Source organism: Chlorocebus sabaeus, chromosome 14 (genome assembly GCF_047675955.1).
Source record: "Chlorocebus sabaeus isolate Y175 chromosome 14, mChlSab1.0.hap1, whole genome shotgun sequence".
Classification (NCBI taxonomy): Eukaryota; Metazoa; Chordata; class Mammalia; order Primates; family Cercopithecidae; genus Chlorocebus; species Chlorocebus sabaeus.
Window position 1 is genome coordinate 74,714,522 of NC_132917.1, and position 23,423 is coordinate 74,737,944.

Consider the following 23,423-nt stretch of genomic DNA (forward strand, 5'->3'; position numbering starts at 1 on the left):
TCTAACCCCCTCTCTTTGCACAACTTCTGCAACTCTCTCTCTCTCTCTCTTTTTTTTTTTTGGATAAAAACTATTTGTACTAAAGATCATTTTGACTAGAGTACCAGGAAGAAGGTGCTGGAAATTTGTTTAATATACGTATCATATAATTCAACTCCAGTCACCTTCCCGACAGAACAGAATTTGCTGAATATTTCCCTATTTTCATGTTAAAATACTTGAACTCTGTTCAAGGGAGTTGGCTTACCTGCACTGGTGATCCCCATGGCAAGAGAGCCTTGTCCTCCCCAGCCTTTGCTCTTGAAAATGTTTTGGTTTGGAGGTCGAAGGTTCAGCCTCAGCTGTTGTTAACTTTGCATGGGATCAGACAGAGGGACAAACAGAATGGATGCGGGAAGTTGAGTAGATCTGGCCATCTTCCAGATTGTGGTGGCCTTGTCTTCCTGGGTCCCTCCTGCTGACCATACACTAGGCATCAGGAGAGCCAACAGGTCTGTCAACTTCCCTCTCCCAACCTCTCAGTTCCTTTATAAATGTAAATACTTTCTGTGGTTTGGCATAGTGGTTCTCAAACTACTGTTCCAGGATCACCTGGAGGATGGAAGCCTTGCTAACAGATGAGTGGGTACCACCCCCAGAATTTCTGCTATAGCCAGTCTAGGATGGGCCTTAGACCCTAGAATGTGCATTTCTAACATGTTCCCAGGTGATGGGGCTGAGGTTGCTGCTCCAGGAGCACACTTTGAAAAGCCATGGTTTAGTCGAATCTTCTTACTCCTTCCTGGATAGGAAAAGGATAGCTGTCCTCTTACCCACCTTTGCCTTGGCTTTTAGATTTTGCCACGTAGTCAACCTGGCCCTTGGAATCTGCCCAGCCTCTTTGGCCTGTGCTTACTTTTTACACCAGAATGCCTCTGGTCTCAGCCCTCAAACACCTAGAGGGGTCAGCAGCTTCTCTTTGAGGGTGTAGGTGGGGGCAAGAAGGAAGTCAGGAGAGTGTGGGCTTTGGAGCTGATTGAAAGCCTGGTTTATTGTGAATACTGCTTTTCTAAGGCTTAGGAGCTCTGGGTCCTGCACAGTGAGTGTATGTGGTCATGGTTGTGAGGCTGCTCACCCACAAAACGCTATTTATTTCTCAGCGCTCTTCATGAACTTACTGGATGTTCTGTTTAGAAAGTTAGAAAACAAAGATAACTTCTTTGAATTGCCCTCAGATTAGTTTTCTAGAATGGAGAAGAAAATGTAAAAATTGCCTGTTTTTGTAGGTTGGTTCATAGAACGCCAACAGACAATGTTGTCCCCGCAAACCACCCCCCACCCCATCACCAGAGACAGGGATACTAAAATACTTCTTGGCAGCAAGATAGGCTGGCCTTTCTGGTAAGGTCGTCAACTGGGCATCCATGTCAATGGGTTTCTGACAGGGCCACCAAAGAATGTTCTGTTCCCCAGGCATGCAGTGACTTTCTGATTAATGTTGGCCATGATTTCCCCTACCTCACAGGGTTATCTTGACGGCAGTTTAGATAAATGGCTTAAGTAGAGGACAATATTTAGTGGGCAAAAACTAATGTTAAGCCTTTATATGTATTGACTTATGTACTCCTTTTCATAACTCCATGAGGACAGGTCCAGTTATAATTCCCTTTTTGTAGATGAGCAAATGAAGATATCAGAGGAGATAATGGGTTTTGCACACATTCAGCTAGTTACGTGCTGAGCCAGAAGTGCATGCCCTTAATCTCTATGCTGTTCGACCTCTCTGCTTACCACCCTGTCATGTGTCCTTAGCTGTTTGACCACATTGCCGAATGCCTGGCTAACTTCATGGATAAGCTACAAATCAAAGACAAGAAGCTCCCATTGGGTTTTACCTTCTCGTTCCCCTGCCACCAGACTAAACTAGACGAGGTAAGATGGGCTCTTCGGACACTTTTGTTGCTTCACTCTTGGGGCTGGGAGGGCCGAGAGGGACTTCTGAGTCACCTGCTGTGGTGTTGGTGGTAGCACTGGAGGATTGTGGAGATGAAGTTCTGCCTTTCTGGGTGACTGTGTATGTCAGTGTGGGGGCTGGTGAAGAAATATTTGGGTGGTTGGGAGTGCTCTTTATCACTCTGTCTCCCACACACATTGCACAGTATCCTTATCCCATCCACAGTGAGAACTCAGGAACTCCTCAGTTTAAAGTGTTGTGATAAAGACCCTTGGAAGAAAGATGCTTGGAGAGTTACTGATGTAAGGAAACTAGTACAGTCATGTATTGCTTAACAATGGGGATATGTGCTGAGAAATGCTTTATTAGGTGATTTCACTTATGTGTAAACATCATAGAGTGCACTTACACAAACCGAGATGGTACAGACTACTACTACACACCTAGGCCGTATGGGACAGCCTGTGACTCCTAGGCCACAAATCTGTATAGCATGCTACTGTACTGAATGCTATAGGCAATTGTGACACAGTAATATCTGTGTATCTAAACTAGGCAATAGTAACTATTGAGCTCTATTATAATCTTGTTACCACCACAGTATACACAACCGGTCATTGACTGAAACATTGTTATGGGGCACGTGACTGTGTCTTATAGTGACAGTTGTCCTGAGTTTCTTTTTCCTAGGCTAGCCAGGAAGTAATACAAATATTCAACCATGACTTTACCCCAGTGGCAGAGGTCTCTGCCAGTGACGGAGGTTTGAGGGGTATGGTGTGAGTTTCAGTTTTAGTGGGAAATCAGTATTCACTCCTTGGTCCTTTTCCAGAGTTTCCTGGTCTCATGGACCAAGGGATTCAAGTCCAGTGGAGTGGAAGGCAGAGACGTTGTGACTTTGATCCGGAAGGCCATCCAGCGGAGAGGGGTGAGTGGGGTGGTAGGAGCTTGGGATCTGTGGGCTTTTCTGGGTCCACCCTGAAGACTCCTTGAATGTCCTTGACTCATCATGATCTGCTTTTGTGGAGCTTAAGGAGAGGTTCCCATTTCCCTGACACAAGTACTCAATAATTTTGCATATGATCCGCTGCTTTGGGGGTTTTTAGATTATTGCAATGGATAAATAATCTTAGCCTTGGCACAAGAAAAATTCTTTAGTTCCTAACCTGAAGAAGACTTGAATATCATTTCTAAGTAAGGAAGTTGGAATGATGTTGACATGGGAGTGGAATGGTGCAGAGAGAGAAATCAGTTAAAAGTCTTATTACAGGAGGAGTTCTGGGGAGGGAAGGGGAAAGAGAGAGTGAGAAGGAGAGGGAGAGAAGGAGGAGGTGGAAGAGGAGGAGTGATGTACAGCTGGTGTTAGGAAAGTTGCCCTCTGTGATTATGAAGGTCAGAGCCCTCCCTTTTATCTCCACAGGACTTTGATATCGACATTGTGGCTGTGGTGAATGATACAGTAGGGACCATGATGACCTGTGGTTATGATGACCACAACTGTGAGATTGGTCTCATTGTGGGTGAGTGAATACTGGGCATGAGGGCCCGTGCTGGCCAAGAGATGGGGGTGTGGGCCGGAAAGGGAGAAGGGGCCCATGGGTTGGTTGTTCCTTTGGTTCATATTAGAAGATAATGGTCCAATCACTTTGGAGAGCTGAACAGAGACTCATGGAGTTGGGGGTGGCAGAAGATTAGACCATGTATTGTGATGCCCCCAGAGTCTGCAGTGAGAAATCCCAGCCACCCTGGCCGGGCAGTCTTGGGACAGTAGTGTAAGAGGGAAGAGGGATGGGAAGGGGCTGGAGCAGGTGTGTGCATAGCTATCCCTTGTTTTGACAGGCACGGGTAGCAACGCCTGCTACATGGAAGAGATGCGCCACATCGACATGGTGGAAGGTGACGAGGGGCGGATGTGTATCAATATGGAGTGGGGGGCCTTCGGGGACGATGGCTCGCTCAACGACATTCGCACTGAGTTTGACCAGGAGATTGACATGGGCTCGCTGAACCCGGGGAAGCAACTGTGAGTGGGCCTTTCCTGTGCCAGTGGGCTTGGAGGGGGCCTGGAGCTGAGTTTGGGGCTGGTCGGGGCCAGGGGGTTGTTTCTTTACAGTCTTACATCCCCAGAGGTTGCCAAGGCGGCCGCTGGTCATAGGAATGTCTGTGACTATAAATTGCTGAGAGGATCTAAAACAGAGAGCAAGCGGATACACCAGATTATAGCTAATAATGTGTGTCCTTCACAGGAGTCATTTTAGAAGGTTCTAGTCTGAGTGTAAGTGGGTGGCCCTGCTCTTTCTTTCCACCTTCTATTTGTAAATTGTCCATGGGAACTGTGAAACACCTAAGAAAAGTTGTATTGAGGTGGCCAAGATTGGGGTCTCTGAAAGCTCCTTTCATAGCTCCAACTCCATCACTCTCCAGAGGACAGGCTGACACCTGGCTGCTCATTGCTGGTCCCTGGGGTCCCAGGGCCTCCTGCCGCAGCTGCAGGCAGACCCATGGCCTCGGGAGATATTGGCTGAGGAGCTTCCTTGGCCTCTTTCCCTTGGACATTGGATGGACTGGAGGAGGGGCTTCTAGCATTTTGGATCCTGAATATTGTATTCTCCAGCCTGGCCTGCCTTTGTTTTTAGTCGCTTTTATCTCTTACAAAACCTTATTTCACTTTCACAAACATTTGCCAAATGTGTGTGTGAAAGGTCTTGAAACAGGAAGGTCTGAAGCAGTTGCAAAATATTTTGAGCAATACAGATCATCGTTTGTCTTGTGACTGTTGTAGAAAAGCTTTTCGTGTAGATCTCTACTTGGAGAGGAAAATTGAACCCTATAAACCAAGTCAGTGGTGGGTAACCTTTTTCTTTCCAGGAGAGTCCTTGCTTTCTCAAAGCATGGTTTATTTACCTAAGTCACAAGCTTCTTTCACATGTTGAAATGAGTCCTTTACTTGGACTTTCTGAGGAACATACTGGTTGTGTCTGCCACGGCTGATGAGAGGTTTATGAGCTGAAAAATCACTCGGTGTCTGCCTCTGCGAATGAGGCACACCCAAGTCATTCCGAGGAACTATAGGCCCTTTCAAGTGTCAACAGACAAATTTGCCAGCCAGACCATGACAACACACCCCCGGCTTATCCTCAGACACCCACCAAATTGTCATCCATGGCAGCCCTGAAGTCACCATAGACAATTTTTGTCCCCTGTAATGTATTTCCAAGTAAGTATCTTCCAAATGTTGACTGGAACAAAGTGTTTTTACAAACTAGAATAAAAACTTATAAAAAATCACCCATTTTAGCTGGGCGCAGTGGCTCAAGCCTGTAATCCCAGCACTTTGGGAGGCCGAGACGGGCGGATCACGAGGTCAGGAGATCGAGACCATCCTGGCTAACACAGTGAAACCCCGTCTCTACTAAAAAATACAAAAAACTAGCCGGGCGAGGTGGCGGGCGCCTGTAGTCCCAGCTACTCGGAGGCTGAGGCAGGAGAATGGTGTGAACCCGGGAGGCGGAGCTTGCAGTGAGCTGAGATCCGGCCACTGCACTCCAGCCCCGGCGATAGAGCAAGACTCCGTCTCAAAAAAAAAAAAAAAAAAAAAAAAAAAAATCACCCATTTTAAAAAACCACCCACACTTGGGAGCCCCACCGACCCCAGCGCACCCCCCACTTCACTCCCCCCAGCTCCCGTAGAACCAGCTGTGTGGGAGAAGATGTTGGGGCAGACACGGAGTTCCTTACTGTTGAAGCCAGGCTTGCATCCACGCTGGTTTCCTTCTCCTGAAGTTCTGCCTGTGTGGGTGCACTAACATTTAAAATGCGCGCTGTCATCTTCGCAATTTTGCCAGCTCTCAGCTAGCCGCGATGCTGCTGTACTTGGCCCTGGGTCTTGAGCAGGCTGCTTCCTGGAGGCCTGGGTTTCCTCTCCGAAAGGTAACCTTGGAATCCCTTTCACATCTCAGTCCTGGGTCCCCTCCTCGCTGGGGCTCATCCTAGTTAGTGGCAGCAGGCCCAGGTGCCTCCTCTAAGACAGGTCCTTTCTCAAACACCCAGAAATGGGCCTTTTGCCAAAAAGAATCACCAGGGCTTGGTTTTCCTCAGTTCTAGCCAGAAAGACCAATTACCAAAGAAAACGGTGCCACCTAGTGTTGAAAAATTAAATCACCTGACAGCGCTGCCGGTTTGGGGGCCAGCCCCTGCTTTTCTAAAACATGCCTTTATCTTGTCACCTGCCTGCTCAGAAGCGTGTTTCACTCCCAGACCCCTGAGACCTGTCATTTAGAGCTCTTAGCCCAGTGCGGATTTCTCTGTCCCAACCTGCCTTTATAATGTTGCCCCATCATCCCCTGGCCCAGGTGGTTTTCACACCATTTTCCCTGGAGCCCATGAACATCTTGCAGGGGTGGACAGTATGAGTTGATGAATTTCTAGGCCTGTGCCACATATTTAATCAGATTGCCATTTTCTCTTGTGAATAAATATTGGGCTATGTAAGATTTTAATTTTAAAAATTATTTCCTCGCTAGAGAAGATTTTTAAAGATTACCACCCTATGCATAACTTTACTTAAATACAGGCTGTTCCAGAATGTTCCATACTCCCTGGGTGTTTCATTTGGCTGTTTAAGGCTCATTTATTCTTCTCCATAGGTGAAGGCCCACCAGCCTGCAGGGACAGCCCAAGTCAGCCACCCTGAGCTGTCACCTCTCCACGTACCTTACTCCTGGGCCATGCAGCACACATTAACCCTTAGTTGTAAAGTTTCACATGTGCACATCTTGCTTCAACAGGGACTTTATGTTTTTGGTTTGTATCTTCTGGCAGGTTTGAGAAGATGATCAGTGGGATGTACATGGGGGAGCTGGTGAGGCTTATCCTGGTGAAGATGGCCAAGGAGGAGCTGCTCTTTGGGGGGAAGCTCAGCCCAGAGCTCCTCAACACCGGTCGCTTTGAGACCAAAGACATCTCAGATATCGAAGGGTGAGCGTCTGGCCAGCCCCCTCTATTCGCTGGGTCACCACAAGAGTGGACGGGTAGTTGGGGAATGAGGAGGGGGCACTACCTTTTGACTCTTCAAGTGTAGACTGCAAGAGGGTCTCACACGACATGGACCATGGCGGGCCTGTGGCTTCACTTCACTTACCAGTCTCCACTCTTGTCGATTTCGAGTGTGATTGCTACCAGTGACGCGTGGTGCTGGGAACGGTGGTTGGCCTCCATATGCAGGGACTTGGGCTGTTGCACTGGATTTAAAGCTGTAAGATCCCAGAGGGCCCCTGAACGACTTCCCTGCATCTGCCTCTTTTTCTTTCTCCTGAAGCTCTGACATCTGATTCCCTATTGGCAATTCTCAAAAAGGACTCTATCATGACCCCTGCTTCATAATAGAAAGCTAGGTCTTTGGATGGGCCAGAGATATAGCTACCCAATTCATTCTAATAAGCAGAGCTGGGGCCTACATTTTCACAGCCCAGCAGGAGCGAGAGTGAGGATGACTTGATTTTTGTTTTTTTTTGTTAACAATATCCCAAGAGTTGGGCGGTCCTCGTTTGCTGTTCTTGAGATTTCCACTTGTAGATTGAGGAAGTCCTGGTGTTTCAGGGACCAGATGGTGGAGAGGAGGTGTCTTTGGAGCCAAATGGAGCAGTGGAACAGTTCGAGTGACTTTGTTTTAAGGGGAAACTCTTGAAGGAATGGGGCCTACTTTTTGCTATACCCCAAGGTGATGCAAGTACCCCCAGGTGATACAAGATTTAGTTCCCTTGAGAAGGGTGCTAAGGTTATAGCACTAGCCCCTTACCAACTGTCTTTAGACACAAGCTAAAACAGTGCCAAGTCCATGGTGAAATGCAACAGACTCCGACTGCTTTAGAGAGAGAAACCAGGTGGGCATCACAGCAGGGTTCACATGTAGAGAGTGGCTGACAACAGAGACACTGTCTCCCCTAACACAAGCAAATGTAACACAAACTCTCACACAACTCGGTGGTAAAAGCACCAAGAACAGGGCCTTGTTTTTACACAGCACATGCATAAGAAATACTTGTTTTTCTCAACTGCTTGTGTCTCTCTGTGTGTGTTTGTGTGTGTGGGGCCTCTGGGAGAGGAGCCTCAGGGTGGCTGTACTGTATTTTGCACCCTCTTCCTCCTCCTACTGCCCCGCACAGGTGGACTGAGCAATGCAGAGTGATTCTGTCCCCACTGGGCAGTGAATTTGCTGGAGCTAAAGGGCTTCCTTACCACCCCCCAACACACACGCTGGCCACAGTGGGTTAGACATGGGCCCACATACTGTCTTTCTGTTTCCCAGGGAGAAGGATGGCATCCGGAAGGCCCGTGAGGTCCTGATGCGGTTGGGCCTGGACCCGACTCAGGAGGACTGCGTGGCCACTCACCGGATCTGCCAGATTGTGTCCACACGCTCCGCCAGCCTGTGCGCAGCCACCCTGGCCGCCGTGCTGCAGCGCATCAAGGAGAACAAAGGCGAGGAGCGGCTGCGCTCTACTATTGGGGTCGACGGCTCCGTCTACAAGAAACACCCCCAGTGAGTCAGTGTGCAGGGCCTGGAGATGCAGAGTTCCTGGAGCACCTGGGGCTGAGTGACTCCTCATGCCAGCTCCATTTTGCATTTCAGGGGTGGTGTGGTGGGACCATGGAGCTGAGGGTCTTGGAATAAAAGTTCCCACCTGGGCAAGGGGGAATGGGAGGGAGTCATATCTGGCGTGGGTGGAGGTGATTTCTGAAGGCTACCAATGACTCGGACTCTCCGCAGAGCTCCTCTGGCTGCTGGGCACTCTCTTTGCCGTCCTCTTTTTTATGCGTTATTGTTCCTGTTTTTACTCTTAGAATTCTTGGTGATTCCTGCAGGTGCTATGTCCTCTGCCAGGGGCCACCCCAGCCCAGTGGGGGTTACCGGCTTCTCTGGCTGACCTTAGTATTAAATTGATCCTGCCCTGTCCACATTTTGATCCCTCAGGTCATAGGTACCAGAATGTTCACATTTCAGCTGAGACCTAGAAGATGTCTCTCTTTTGTGCCCTACTTATTTCCCCATCATTTCCACCTAATAAGAATGCCAGCTCAATGCGCCTTCGTTTTCTTAACTGGTTGGTGCAGGAGGACTCAGCCCTGAGATTCCCTGTTCCTACTCAGTGATGCAAAAACTTGAGTGTGCACATGAGTCACGTGGGGACCTTGTTAGGAGGCAGATTCTGATCGGAAGGTCTGGGGTGAGCCTGAGATCCCGCATCTCTCACAGCCCCCAGTGAGGCTGCAGCCCACAGATCACACTTGGAGTAGGAAGGCCCTGGAGACCATGACTCCAAGTGGCCACTACCCATAGAGTTCCTGGCTGAACACACCCATTGTCTTTAGCTGTGCAGACACCTTTGGGATCATTGGCAGAAACTGGCGAAAGAGAAGCTAAAGTCCAGAAGAGCATCTCTAGCTTTTAATTTTGGGTCTTTCCCAGATAGCAGCTAGTGAAATAGTGATGGAACAAGATAAGTAGGTGGCATCAGAACCACCTCATACCATAGGGCTGCTCCAGCAAAGAGGCTGATGGTACCATGTTGGGCAGAGGAGCAGTGGGCAGGGGGCCTTCTTCAGTGAGGAAGAGGAGGTCTTGTGTGACTGCATGTAGGGGACAGTGGCTTATTAGAAGGTCTTTTCCTTTCAGTGGTGGGGGTGAACCAATCCCAGTGGTCATAGTTGATATGTTCTTCTAGTGGTTCCTAACTTGGGAGAGTGGAGAGAGGATATTTAGGGCGGCACCCACTCCTGCAGGTGCTTTTCGGCATTTGGGCTAAGGCGGTGGGCAACTGTCTCACCATTTGCACCATTGACCCTAACCATGGACACCTGTCTCTTTATCCGCCCTGGGGAACTGCAGTTTTGCTAAGTGTCTACATAAGACCGTGCGGCGGCTGGTGCCCGACTGCGATGTCCGCTTCCTCCGCTCCGAGGATGGCAGTGGCAAAGGTGCAGCCATGGTGACAGCAGTGGCTTACCGGCTGGCCGATCAACACCGTGCCCGTCAGAAGACACTGGAGCCTCTGCAGCTGAGCCATGACCAGCTGTTGGAGGTCAAGAGGAGGATGAAGGTGGAAATGGAGCGAGGTCTAAGCAAGGAGACTCACGCCATTGCCCCTGTCAAGATGCTGCCCACCTACGTGTGTGCCACCCCTGATGGCACAGGTACACGGCAGGGTTGCCACCTGGCTCACATGGTGGGCCTTTGTCCTAGTGTTGATGCCCTGGGAGGACTCCCTTAGCATTAGCATTGGACATTTGAACCAGAACACATTTCTTCAGCTATATTACTAGGGAGTTCTGATCTTTGATAAAGTCAGATAAGGTGCTCCTCTGCAAACAGTAATAATGGTCAACACTTATTCAATACTTACTGTGTGTCGAAGCACTTTATGTGTATGAATTCATGTAATCTTTGTTAACTTAAAAAATATTAGCAGTTAATTTTATGTATTGACCTGTATTTGACAGAAAACTGAGGCGCAGAGAAGTTAAGACACCTGCCTAAATTCACACAACTAGAAAATGTCAGAGCTGGGATTCAAACCCAGGAATTCAGGTTCTAGAATCTACTCCTGCAATCACCACGTTGGTCTGAGTCAGGGTTGGCAAACTATGGCCCATGGTCTGAATGTGGCCCACCACCTGTTTTTGTACATAAGGTTTTATTATTACACAGCCATGCCCATCTTACTGTCGTTTTACACTGTCTTGGCAAAGTTGAGTGGCGGCAGCAAAGACTGAATGACCCACAGAGCCTGAACTGTTTGCCGTCCAGGCCTTTACAGAAGAAGATTTCCGACCCCTGCTGTAACTCTTGTAACCTCAGAAATGGTGGTCTTATTCCAATTCAGAGAAGTTAGTCAGTGAGCAGGCCAGCATAGCACAGTTGGTAGAGGTTCCAGAGACAGAGACTGGGATTTGGTCCCTGCTCTACCCTGTCCTGGTTATATGGCCCTGGGCAAGTGATTTAACCTATCCGCCGGATCCCAATCATCCTTAAGAGAGGAATGCAGTGTCTTCCTCTCAGGGCTTCCTAAGGATTGAATCAGGACTGTGTGTGAGGCACGTGGCACATTGTAATTGTCGAACAAGGGAGGGTTTTCTCATTTTAAAAGATTTCCCTTCAGCTTCCTTCAGGGAGCTGGACTCTTCTGTTCCTTCTGTATTCTAGAATGTAATCTAAACTGGCATTTAATGGAATAGGAATGGTGTATTTGGATAGTTTTAAGTGTACTGTCTCAGCATTCCCCATGTTCTGTCCCAACTTATCACCTCCCTGGGCTTACTTTCCAGAGAAAGGGGACTTCTTGGCCTTGGACCTTGGAGGAACAAATTTCCGGGTCCTGCTGGTGCGTGTTCGGAACGGGAAGTGGGGTGGAGTGGAGATGCACAACAAGATCTACGCCATCCCGCAGGAGGTCATGCACGGTACCGGGGACGAGGTGAGCAGGGCGGCGCCTCCAGGAGGGGGCCCCTGGTGGATGTCACCTCTTGCCTTTGAGGACAGTGCTTTCTCTGCTTGTCTGTGACCCTGGGGAGGGCTAGTTGGACCCAGGGCTCCAGCCTGGTCTTGACTCAGGTTTGTGCCTGAGCTTGCATTTCTTCTGGGTGGAAAGAAACATTGAGGTCTCGGGCGGGCCCTGCTTGGGGGAGCCTGCCCTGCCCAGGGCCCCTCCCTCAGTGTCCTAACTTCTCCCTGCAGCTCTTTGACCACATTGTCCAGTGCATCGCGGACTTCCTTGAGTACATGGGCATGAAGGGCGTGTCCCTGCCTCTGGGTTTTACCTTCTCCTTCCCCTGCCAGCAGAACAGCCTGGACGAGGTAATAACACCTTCCTGGAGGGCTCCCCTGAGGGCTTTATTGACTCTAAACCAGCCAGGTATGGAGCAGGGGAGAAAGTTGAGCTAAGACTAAGGAAAGAAGGACGTGAGTGACTAGTAGCGGGGAGGGACCCCTCGATGGGAATGAGTAGGTTGAGGCTGGTGGAGGTTAAGTAGGTGAGCTCAGCTGTGACAGCCTTTGGGGCAATGATGATGATGTTACTCAATGTTAACAACTGCCCGGCATGGTGACTCACACCTGTAATCTCAGCACTTTGGGAGGCTGAGACAGGAGGATTGCTTGAGGCCAGGATTTCAAGACCGGCCTAGGCAATATAGGAAGACCCCATCTCTACTGAATATATCATTTTTTTTTTTTTTTTTTTTTTGAGACGGAGTCTCGCTCTGTCACCCAGGCTGGAGTGCAGTGGCCGGATCTCAGCTCACTGCAAGCTCCGCCTCCCGGGTTCCGGTCATTCTCCTGCCTCAGCCTCCCGAGTAGCTGGGACTACAGGCGCCCGCCACCTCGCCCGGCTAGTTTTTTGTATTTTTTAGTAGAGACGGGGTTTCACCCTGTTAGCCAGGATGGTCTCGATCTCCTGACCTCGTGATCCGCCCGCCTCGGCCTCCCAAAGTGCTGGGATTACAGGCTTGAGCCACCGCGCCCGGCCTGAATATATCATTTTTAAGCACTTACTTTATGCCAGGTACTGTTAGACTTCTTATGTGCATTATCTCATTTAACCCTCACAGCAACCATGTAAGAGACGTGTTTGAATACCCATTCTACAGAAAGGAAAATAAGCCATACAGAGGTGCTGGGTATCTTGCTCCAGGTCATAATAGCTTGGGACTGGCCAAGTCAAGATTTGGATTCTGGGTTCCTGATACCTGAGGCTGTGCTTTCAGTTATGCTGTGGGGCTCCTGAGGCCCTTGTTATGGGATCAGGGCATTTTCATGCCATCTCCTGCTGTTTGGATACCCCGGCTCTTCTCTGGTCTCATCTTTGCTTCTCACTCCTCTTCAACTTACCTTGGGTGTGAAGTAGGTGCGTGAGGATCTGGCACTCCCGGATGTTCTGGACATGAGTGCCCCGAGAAGTGGAGAACTGAGTAGGCAGTGCTAGATCTGCTGCTGATGACTGGTAGCCCTGAGCGTTAGGTATCAGGAGACTGTTTTTAAGCCATTATGTCTCCGTCTCAGTCATGAAGAAGCGCATGTGCACGCTGCCGGTGTGTGGTATGTTGCACATACCACTGCTAGGCATAAAAGGCATGGCTCCTACCTTTAGATGCTTACAAACAGGCTGGACTGACGAAGCAAGCTCAGAAAAGGAAGAGCTGCTGTTTGGAATGTGGCCCTAATGGGATGGATACTGAAGCCCCCAGGACAGGTAGTGAGACAGATGTTGTTAATCTGAGTGCATACCTGGGGGACATCAGGACTTGGAACAAGTCAGAAGAATGAGTTGGTGGGAAAGAAAAGCGAGCAGGCTGCCCAGTGTGGAGAGGGGCATGTAGGTGGGAGCAAGTGACAGAAAGAGCTGGGCCAGCACAGAAAAGCCTACCCCAGTGACAAGGAAAGACCAGCATTTCCCATAGGGTCCCTGCAACAGTGGCCCTCTACTTGCTTCACTGAGTTCTGTAAATGCCTCCTTCTCCTCCTTATCTGAGAGAATTCCCCATGTGCACTAGTGTAATTAAGGTTTTAAGAAGTTCTGCAATAAAAACTCTGCTTAGTCTGGTATTTCTCAACACCTATTAATATTCATCTAGTGTTAACCAGACCAGCATTGTTTTATGCCTCATGTGGACAAATACTTCTGTACTATTTAATGGACCATTACTTATGATAACAAATATTAGAAACAAACTTGTTCAATAGTGAGATAATAGTTAAATAAATTCTGACCCACTTATTGTCTAGTATCAGCCACTAGTTATTTGTAAGAAATTTCAGTCACATGAAAAAATACTGGTGGTATGACTAAAAAGTTTTAAAACTATTTTTCTTTAGAAATGGTAATCTCTTTATGATATAGAAAAATATAAAATACAATTAACGGGATGATAAAAGCATAACACTCCAGTGTATACCCTCTTCTAGACTTCCTACCAAAATATTTTCTAGTAGATACTATCTTAACTTTTCATGCCAACAGGGTATATATTTATTTACATATTTGCCAGGGAAACCGGAAGGTGTGTTAACTGTTTCTGAACTGTGAGATTCCAGGCCATTGGATTAGGTTTTATGCTGTGTTCCAGGTTGCTGTGAGGAGCACTTGTTAGGTCTAGAGCCGTAAAAATTAAGAGAAAATAAAGCAGAAATCATTTCTCCCTGTGGGCTCTGGCAAGATCCTCCTATGACTGAGAAATCCTGCCAGTGCAGAGGCCCCCGGGCTTAGAGGCCATACGGCTCAGTGGCCCCCCAGCTGTGTTTCCCAGCTGCTGGCCTGGGGTGAGCCTCCCCAGCTGTTGGGCCTCCACTTGCCTTATCAGTAAGGATCACCTGAAATAATGTTATTTGAACATTCCTTAAATACAAACTTTCATCAGAGATATGAAGCTAACTTGTGGAGAGCTGGGTAGAGATAAGCACACACTTGTCTGGTCGTGGGTGTGCCAGCCAGTTCTCTGAGGGTATGCGCTTTGTTTTCTGAATCTCCTGGGATCTAAACACAGTGTGACACCTCCAGGTTAATGTGAATGAAATGCCAAGCTGATGGGCTGAATCCCTGAGCAGGGCCTGAAGAAATCATGCAAGTGGGTGGGTTATGACCACACAGCTCATTTATGGAAGCCGAGCTCTTGGGTAAGGGGTCTGAAGCCCTGAGGCTTGTTTCCTGGTGGGCTATGGCAGCAGAGAGGGCATCAGGGAATAAAACCCAAAGCATTTTCCCCAGATTCAAAGCTATCATGCATCTGCTCCCAGAGGACCCTATTGAAGGCAAGGGGCCACTGAGGATGCTGAGGAGGAGCCCGGAGTTTTTTCCTCAGTGAAGGACACGGGGTGGTGGTGAAGCCTAGCTGTCACCCAGCTGTGGGCGAAGCACTTGTTTGCCAGATGGTGGAGTTTGAAATTAGGAGACGTACACCGACCCTTCTGATGTAAAGGATAGGGACAGAGCAAACTGCTTTGCCCAGTGAGTGAAGCAAGCACACAGGAAGAAGTTGCACAGCGGGGGCAGCTGCATGGTGCTTATGAGCCCATTCACTGGGGTCGGAGGGCCTCGGGGTGCATCCTGCTTCTCTCTTCCAAGCTGTAGGCCTTGAGCAAGTCACTCCAGAGCCTCAGGTTCTTATAAAGTGGCCATAAACATGACAGATGTTCCACAAGGGTGCTGTGAAGATTAAATGATGTAATACATGATCTGTGCTTAGCCCAGTACCTGCTACACAGTAGGTGCTCAATAAATCCAAGTAAGTACCTTAGGAACAGTTTAGACTAATTTGTGGGTGAGATGATTGGTGACACTGGAGAATCCGTCTGACCTGGGAGCCCTTCCCTGATGTCCTCTCCATGCTCATGTGTGACTTTTAGAGCATCCTCCTCAAGTGGACAAAAGGCTTCAAGGCATCTGGCTGTGAGGGCGAGGACGTGGTGACCCTGCTGAAGGAAGCGATCCACCGGCGAGAGGTAGGAGACACATGACACGAGGCCTGATGTGTCAGCTCCTCGATGATTGACCTGGTCTGTGTGTTCAGAAAGTGAGGGCAGCGTTAAGTGTGGCTGCATCGGTTGTTGAGTGTGCACTGTGTGTCAAGCCATGCTCTCAGCACTGGCGGTTCAGGAGTGACCACAGCAAAGCTTTGTTCTATAAACAAATAAGCCCATGACCTAGTGGCAGGTGCTGTTAAGAGCTGTGAAACACACACACACACACACACACACAAGTAAAGGAGTAAAAGAATGGCTACTCCATAAGCAGAGCAGCCATAAGGGCTGCTGGTTGCCCATTTTTATGGTTATTTCTTGACTATATGCTAAACAAGGGTGTATTATTTATGCCTTCCCTTTTTAGACCATATAGAGTTAAAAAAAAAAAAAAAAAGAAAAAGGAGTGAAGTGGAGTGAGGAGAGCAGTTGGAGCAAGTGTGCTGGCAAGGGGCACTGTTAAATAGCACGAGCGGGGAGGGTCTCTCCAAAGCGGTGACATTTAAGCACAGACCTGAATGGAATGAGAGAGCCAGCCATGGTGTATGAGATATATTTTATATACCTATAAATCTCCCATGCAAATGTCTGAAAGGAGAATATTGGGTTCACCTGTGAACTGGGCATCTGCTTCTGCCCTCTCAGGAGTTTGACCTGGATGTGGTTGCCGTGGTGAATGACACAGTTGGAACTATGATGACCTGTGGCTTTGAAGACCCTCACTGTGAAGTTGGCCTCATCGTTGGTAAGGACCCAGACTGTCCTTTCCACATGGGGCCGCACGGCCTCGGGTGTGGGAGGGATGGTGCTGAGCAAGGCCCTGGTATCCTGTGATTGGCAGGCACGGGCAGCAATGCCTGCTACATGGAGGAGATGCGCAATGTGGAACTGGTGGAAGGAGAAGAGGGGCGGATGTGCGTGAACATGGAATGGGGGGCCTTCGGGGACAATGGATGCCTAGATGACTTCTGCACGGAATTTGATGTGGCTGTGGATGAGCTTTCACTCAACCCCGGCAAGCAGAGGTAGGCACCCAACTGGGGCCCTGTTAAGTGTATCCCAGGACTGGATGGCAACAAGTGATCGGAGCTTCCACAATAGCATCTCCCAGGATGCTCGTTATCATGAGATGTTAATAAAGGAGGTTTCCTTGGAAAGGGTTTCTTGTCAAATGCACCTGGAAAGTTCTGAGTTAGTAAACATAAGAAGCATCTCCCGCTCCAAAACCTAGGAGAACAGGGAACAGGTGGGAGAATACTGGAGCCTAGGTCTGGCACTCTAGGGAGAAACAAATAGAAAGTTGAAGCACCTGCTGCTGCCAGACTGCAGAGCATCTCTGGGGTGATGCAGACAGGAGCAAATCCTCTCCCTCCTCCATCTTCCAGTGCCGAGCACTGGGTCAGCCCCAGTGTCACAAGACCCTGTGCATGGTAGGGGAGCAGGGTCTGAGCTGAGAGACAATAGTGTAAGATCTAACACACTTCTCATTAAGCTGTTGTCTGTAGTGTTTCCTAACTAGATTAATCAAACACCCTCGTTCTGCAGAATACACTTTGCAAAACGTGTCTAGAATAGAAGTTACAGACTAAAATGCCTCTAGGGGCCAGGTAGGCAGCATTAATGAAGGAGGCAGGCTGGGCCAAGCCAAGATGGGGTGGCGATGGGGTATTGGTTGAAACTGGGGACGTCGATTTTTTTTTTTCAAGGCAGGGTTCAGTACCAAAAGACCCTCAAGTCACTGCATAATCATGTTTAGTTCCAGTGGCCAGGACGGGGGGCCCTACAGCTGGCAGTAGTTACTTGAGTAATGATGATTAGGTCCAAGAGAATGCACGCTGAATGCCTGGTGAGGTTAAAGATTAAGACTCAGCATTCTCCCCTGCTCTGAGAAGTCTGGTAGGGTTATGGTGTGTGTTCCTTCTTGAGTTGCTTCATGAAGTTTCGAAATAAGCCTTGGAAAGGAAATGAGTTCCTTTCCCTGTAGGTTCCTTTCCGAGGCTTATTTCCCCAGGAGCCCCACCGGCCTCGGGCACTGTGGTCAGTGTTGCTGAAGGTTGTGAATTAGCATGCAGAGACACCAGGGATCCTGCCCAGGTGAATCAAGTAGCAATTCCTTTTCCATCAGGGGAGTCTGCCTGTCTGCCACTTCTGATGCACTGGGGGTGACTAAGCTGGCCTGTCCTGTCTCAACACATCCCTCCTCCTTCGTACTTAACCTCCATGAATGTTACTCGCATTGCAGGTTCGAGAAAATGATCAGTGGAATGTACCTGGGTGAGATTGTCCGTAACATTCTCATCGATTTCACCAAGCGTGGGCTGCTCTTCCGAGGTCGCATCTCAGAGCGGCTCAAGACAAGGGGCATCTTCGAAACCAAGTTCTTGTCTCAGATTGAGAGGTGAGAGCTTAGGGCTCAGGGTAGCAGGGGGCCATGTCCTTGTTTTTTCTCACTGGCAGACAAACTGAAGGATTTCTACAGCTCAGGGCATGACTCATACAAAAGTCAGTTTAGTGGCAAACACATTCGTGTCTATAGTGTTTACTAAAAGCACATTATGGACAGTTGTCATTTTAAGGGCAACCATAGAGCATTCTCATGAAAGTTTGTGCTAAGCCTGACCTGAGGTCATGTAAAGTGGTATTGTTGGGTTTTAGACCATATATCAAAGGTAGAAAGATACCTGCTCATAGCATGTAAATTGAAATGCACAGAGAAAGATAACCTATTAAAACATCCATACTCAGCTTGAAAGCCCTTCCTAACTGCTGGCTGCAGTAATCAGGCAGCCAGGATTGAGTAAATGTTGCAACGTCAGGCAGTGCAAACATATGCCACACAGTGGCTCGTTAGAGCAAAGCCGTCTTCCTACAGTCAAATGGTGGAAAATCTGCTCCAAATTAGAACAGTGAATTTCAGAGCCCTTTAAAAATTAATGCTATGCCATTACTCTCAGGGCTGAGAAGAGCAGGAACTAGATTACTGACGTGAGTAGACCCCTCGGGCATCTGCACCAGTGAATAGAAAGATATGTTCTAGCTTACAGGTCTGTTATGTTCAAGGTGATTCCAGGCTTTTAAAATAGCTTTCTTTATGTAGGAGGGTTTATTTTCTTTCTATAACTTTATTTACACTTCCTTTGTAAATAGCATACAAATACAGTTCAGGCCACCCAGAGCAGCAGAGCAGAAATAAAGCATGAGTCTAATGCTGCTTGGTTAATTCCAGCCTTGCAGACCCATGACCAGCAGCGAGAGAATGGACATGAAAGAGCTTTGTAACTGACAACTGTGATCAACAGTGAATTTGCTTTGTTTTGAGTATCCACTTTGTAGTAGTAATGCTCTACCTCAAGAATGGAGAGTGGAATGAGGAGCTCTTTGTATTCCTGTCACCCTCAAGAAGAGTCAGTGTAGTCCAGTAGGATGAGCAGTGCTCTGAATTTAGAAATGGGAACCACATCGAGGGGCCAGCTCCTGGAGAGCCAGACCCCCACAGAGCCTCCCCTATCAAGGACTCAGGCCCTGGTGTGGTAGGCTACCAGCCCTCTTGGTGCATAACTGAACATTTGCTGTCTCCCTCTCACCCCAGTGACTGCCTGGCCCTGCTGCAAGTCCGCGCCATCCTGCAACACTTAGGGCTTGAGAGCACCTGTGATGACAGCATCATTGTTAAGGAGGTGTGCACTGTGGTGGCCCGACGCGCAGCCCAGCTCTGTGGCGCAGGCATGGCCGCTGTGGTGGACAAGATACGAGAAAACCGTGGGCTGGACGCTCTCAAAGTGACAGTGGGTGTGGATGGGACTCTCTACAAGCTACATCCTCAGTGAGTGCCTGAGCCCAGCCCTCCCTGCCCACCTTCTTTCTGTCTCTTTGTTCTTTCCCCTTTTTCTCTCTTTCCTTTGTTACTTGAGAGTGAATTATCAGCCATTCCAAACAGTGTATATAATACATGTATTATAGTTTAAAGATTCACAACCAGAAATAGGCCTGTGTTTCACCCCCCATTGTGGGAAGCCCCCCTGAGCCCTTCCACAATTGTGTCCTCACACTCCCGTGCCAGGGGTAAGCATTGTGCTGAATCAGTCCCTTGCTTTTCTTTTCCGCCCCCATATATCTAGGTGTGCATCCATATTGTTTAGTTTTACTTATTTTTGAACCTGCCACAAATGGAATCATATGGTATCTCTTCTGTGGCTGGCTTTTCTCACACAGTGTTTGTTTAGAGGTGCATCCGCATTGAAGTATACAGTTGTAGTTCATTAATTTTCAGAGCTGTATAGCATACCTTTGAGTATATTGTGGTTTTTTCTATCATTGATGTGATATTTAGGTTACTTCTAGATTTTGACCGTTACAAACAGTGCTACTGTGAACATTCTGGCAAATGTAATGCTAGAACTCTGAAGCAAGATTTTTTTCAACATTCTAGAGCAGGGATTGACAGGCAACAGTCACAGACTGTTATTATACATAAAGTTTCCTGAGGATTGGGAGGGAGACAGAAGCCCAGCCACCAACCCTGGGACATGGCATCTTTAGCTTTGTAGATGGGGAGGGTGTCCTGACCCTGTTGTATTGGGACAGATCACAGCTCTTTCTTTCTCTGGTCCATATAGGAAGGATCTGTGATCACTGTGATACCCTAGCAGTGACTCTGTAAGTCTGCTTCTTTTGCCTTCAATGGCATTTTGGAGCAGATGTGGCTCTGATACGAGGCTATGTGCCTGGAAGATAGAAAATCACATTCATGAGTCCTGGTCTCCCCCTCCAGAGTTTGTGAACAGATTGTGCTCCTCTGTTAGGCACACTTGTGGCTTCCATGGCTGTCGAACTTCTCTTTTACTGATTATTAGTTTTAAGAACACAATTTGCGGGGATCTCAGACATTTGTCCCAGAGTTGAATCCTAGCTCTCCAATGGCTGATGTGATGTGGAAATTGGGCATAGTACTAGTATCTCCAAGCCACAGTTTTCTGGTACTTAATAATATATAGTAAATGTTTAATACATTATAGCTGTCATCCTTCTCCTCTTCTTAATTATTTCTGGGTTTCCAGCATCGCTTCTTAGCTTTCCATTTCTAAGTGCAAATATAAACCAATCATGACTAAGATGGTTTTTCTTGTGTCTTCCTCCCACCTTTTCCAGCTTTGCCAAAGTCATGCATGAGACAGTGAAGGACCTGGCTCCAAAATGTGATGTGTCTTTCCTGCAGTCAGAGGATGGCAGCGGAAAGGGGGCAGCGCTCATCACTGCTGTGGCCTGCCGCATCCGTGAGGCTGGACAGCGATAGAACCCCTGATATCGGAAGGAACTTCCTCTTTCTCTCTCTCTTCCCTGTTTTAAATTATGTCATCCCCTTGTGTCAGAGACAGACCCCTTGGCTTTTCCTTGGCAGAGAGGACCCCACTGGACTGGGTTTTGACTCTGCATCTCATCATAGAGCTTGGTGGCCGAACTTGGCCCTATTAAGATAAATACAGTTCCAAATAAGGATTTGTTCACATGCGTCACAACCATTCCCATTGGTTCTCTTAAAACACGAAAATTGTCACCCTTAGTAATCCCCCTTGCCAAATTCCATGTCCCTGTATAATTCTACAGGATGGGGACACTAATGAAGATATGGTTGCTTCACCTTGAAGCCTGAACATGACATTTCTAGGTGGGGTGTATCCCCCAGCTCTGATGTTGTTACTGATTCTCCTGTCAGAGATCTGGGAGGTCTCTACTGAGGATGTGAGCCTGATTGTCCTACAGGCAGATGTGGGGAGGGTGGAGGGGCGACAGTGGAGGGAAATCCATGGATATCCATGCAGCAGCCCCTCTTTAACTTCATCTACAAGCATTTGTCCTGTGGATTCCAGCATTTGCTATTCCTGGAATCAAGGAATCCTGAGTCTGGGCAGTGAAACCAAAGCCAGAAGTTGACGCATCCTGCAGTTGGGCCAGCCGTCGCATCTCAGCGGGGTGCACACATTATCCACGAGTGATGGACTTTTGGGGAAGGGGGAGTTTTTGGTTTGTTTTACAAATTTTTCCTGCAAAAGTGGAAACACTGTATTTTCATTTTAATTTATATTTGAAATTTTATTTAGTTCTTGAAGTAGATCTGCTCCTTCATCTTGACATGTAATGGTCAGTTGTACGTAATGTATTTATATGTTAATTTGTTGTGTATATAGATATGCAAGTCTTGTCAGAATTGGCCTCAGTGTAGTTAAAGGGCGGAAGGGGAAGATACTGACTAGTCATAGAAATACCTCATTCACCTGTGGGAAGAGAAGGGAAGCCTCTTCAGGGTGAGTGAGTGGCAAAGCAATTGCTTCTGGCTCCTCCTTCCCCTGTGGTCTTGGAAGTGTGGAAGGCAGGGACAGAGATGGAGGCCGAGCCAATGGACTGAAGAGACCACAGCAATTGGTTCCTCCATCTAGAGATTTTCTTGGGGCAATATTCCATGGGATGTTAAGCAAAGGAAACCAAAGGAATCATTTCAAATGGACTCATGGCTTAGAAATCTTTATTCTTAGGGCAGTCAGTAGTATTCTAAAGCTTTCTGACAAGATAAAGGAAGTCACCAAAAAAAATGTTTTTAAAATTGTATCTAATCCTCAACAACAAACCAAAACAGAACAATTAAACAACCAAATAAAACCTCAGGGACAACATTTTTGGTGTTTTTGTGCCCTCCCAGCAAGTTTCACCTTGGGTTTGTATTTTAAATGTTTTACAAGAATTGTTGTCCATGTGCTTCCCTAGGCTGAGCTGGCATTGGTCTGCTGACCTGTTTTTGTGGGGGTTTTTTAATACACATTATTTATTTCAAACTATTGGGAGGGATGAGAGTGGCTTAAAAACTTCCGTCCCTACTTTTCAAGAGTGCAGTTGATTCTGAATCTGAAAGCCCACCTCTGCTCTAAAATACACACAAGCACAGACGTTAAACCTGGATACTATATAATAAAGAGGGATGTAACTCCATTGAATTGGATACAAGGATCAGAATGGAAAGATGGAAAGAAACTCATGATGAAATTGCACCCGGTTTTTGTATATTTATCAAACTTGTGCTGAGAATAGTGTCTGATTGCACGACTTTTAAGCAAAGTTGGGTGTTATTAGGTGAAAATGGCCCAGCTCCTCCTGGGAGCACAGAGCGGCAAAGGGCTGGTCCTTTTTTGCTCCAGTCTCTTTGCTGTCTGGTGTAGCTCTTCTGCTCCCATCTGCACTAATTGACCCAAAATGTGGGTGTTTCCTGCTACACAAAAGCCAAAAGCTTTCACGTAGATTTTAGGTTCACTAAAGGGTGCCCACAAAATAGAGATGAATTTTAACTTAAATTTTAAGCTTGAAGATTAGGTACTATCTATGAAGTTACACTTTTTTTTTTTTTTTAAGGTAGAGATGTGTGTGTGTGTGTGTAGGTATTAAAAATGTGTTGTTGGTTTCCAAAAAGGAACACTGGAAAATAAATTTTGAATGTTTGTGTTCTCAGAATTAGGTTGACAGTCCTTTGCTGACATGGCTTTGCTTTGTGTAATATACATGGGATCTCAATCTTCGGGGTGTGATGAATAGCGAATCATCTCAAATCCTTGAGCACTCAGTCTAGTGAAGATGTTGTCATTATGTACAATAAATAGTTTAATTAACTATGTGATGTTAACTATTAATAAATTTTAACATTTTCCAAAATAATCAAATGTGTGATTCATGAGTGTTTAAGAGTGTAGTCATCTTCCGGTCATATCAGTACTTACTGGCCAGCCTGATGAGTAATTTATGGGTGTCTTGATTTTGAGTGTGTGTATTTGAGAGGCATGTGGCCTTTCTGGAAACTCAGTCCCAGTGGAACTAGAAGGCAGCTTTTCCTGGGTTGCCTTTGACCCTTTAGATTTCAAGCCACTGAAGAGCTATGGCTAGTCCTGCGGTCTACTGTTTAAATAGCTTGGCTGAAATTAGCGCCACCCTCAGCAAAGG

The 23,423-nt window shown here is 47.5% G+C and overlaps 1 protein-coding gene across 1 annotated transcript in view; it reads left to right on the forward strand.

Moving 5' to 3' along the window:
- HK2 (hexokinase 2) overlaps positions 1 to 23,141 on the forward strand; it is a 57,425-nt gene extending 34,284 nt beyond the window's left edge. The window contains exons 4-18 of the mRNA XM_007970099.3: positions 1,792 to 1,911; positions 2,766 to 2,861; positions 3,354 to 3,453; positions 3,773 to 3,956; positions 6,755 to 6,910; positions 8,241 to 8,474; positions 9,822 to 10,126; positions 11,258 to 11,406; positions 11,667 to 11,786; positions 15,330 to 15,425; positions 16,089 to 16,188; positions 16,285 to 16,468; positions 17,686 to 17,841; positions 19,033 to 19,266; positions 20,592 to 23,141. Coding sequence (XP_007968290.1) covers positions 1,792 to 1,911; positions 2,766 to 2,861; positions 3,354 to 3,453; positions 3,773 to 3,956; positions 6,755 to 6,910; positions 8,241 to 8,474; positions 9,822 to 10,126; positions 11,258 to 11,406; positions 11,667 to 11,786; positions 15,330 to 15,425; positions 16,089 to 16,188; positions 16,285 to 16,468; positions 17,686 to 17,841; positions 19,033 to 19,266; positions 20,592 to 20,736 — 2,379 coding nt within the window. The 3' untranslated portion in view covers positions 20,737 to 23,141. The remainder of the gene's footprint in view (positions 1 to 1,791; positions 1,912 to 2,765; positions 2,862 to 3,353; positions 3,454 to 3,772; positions 3,957 to 6,754; positions 6,911 to 8,240; positions 8,475 to 9,821; positions 10,127 to 11,257; positions 11,407 to 11,666; positions 11,787 to 15,329; positions 15,426 to 16,088; positions 16,189 to 16,284; positions 16,469 to 17,685; positions 17,842 to 19,032; positions 19,267 to 20,591) is intronic.
- The last annotated feature ends 282 nt before the right edge of the window (positions 23,142 to 23,423 follow it).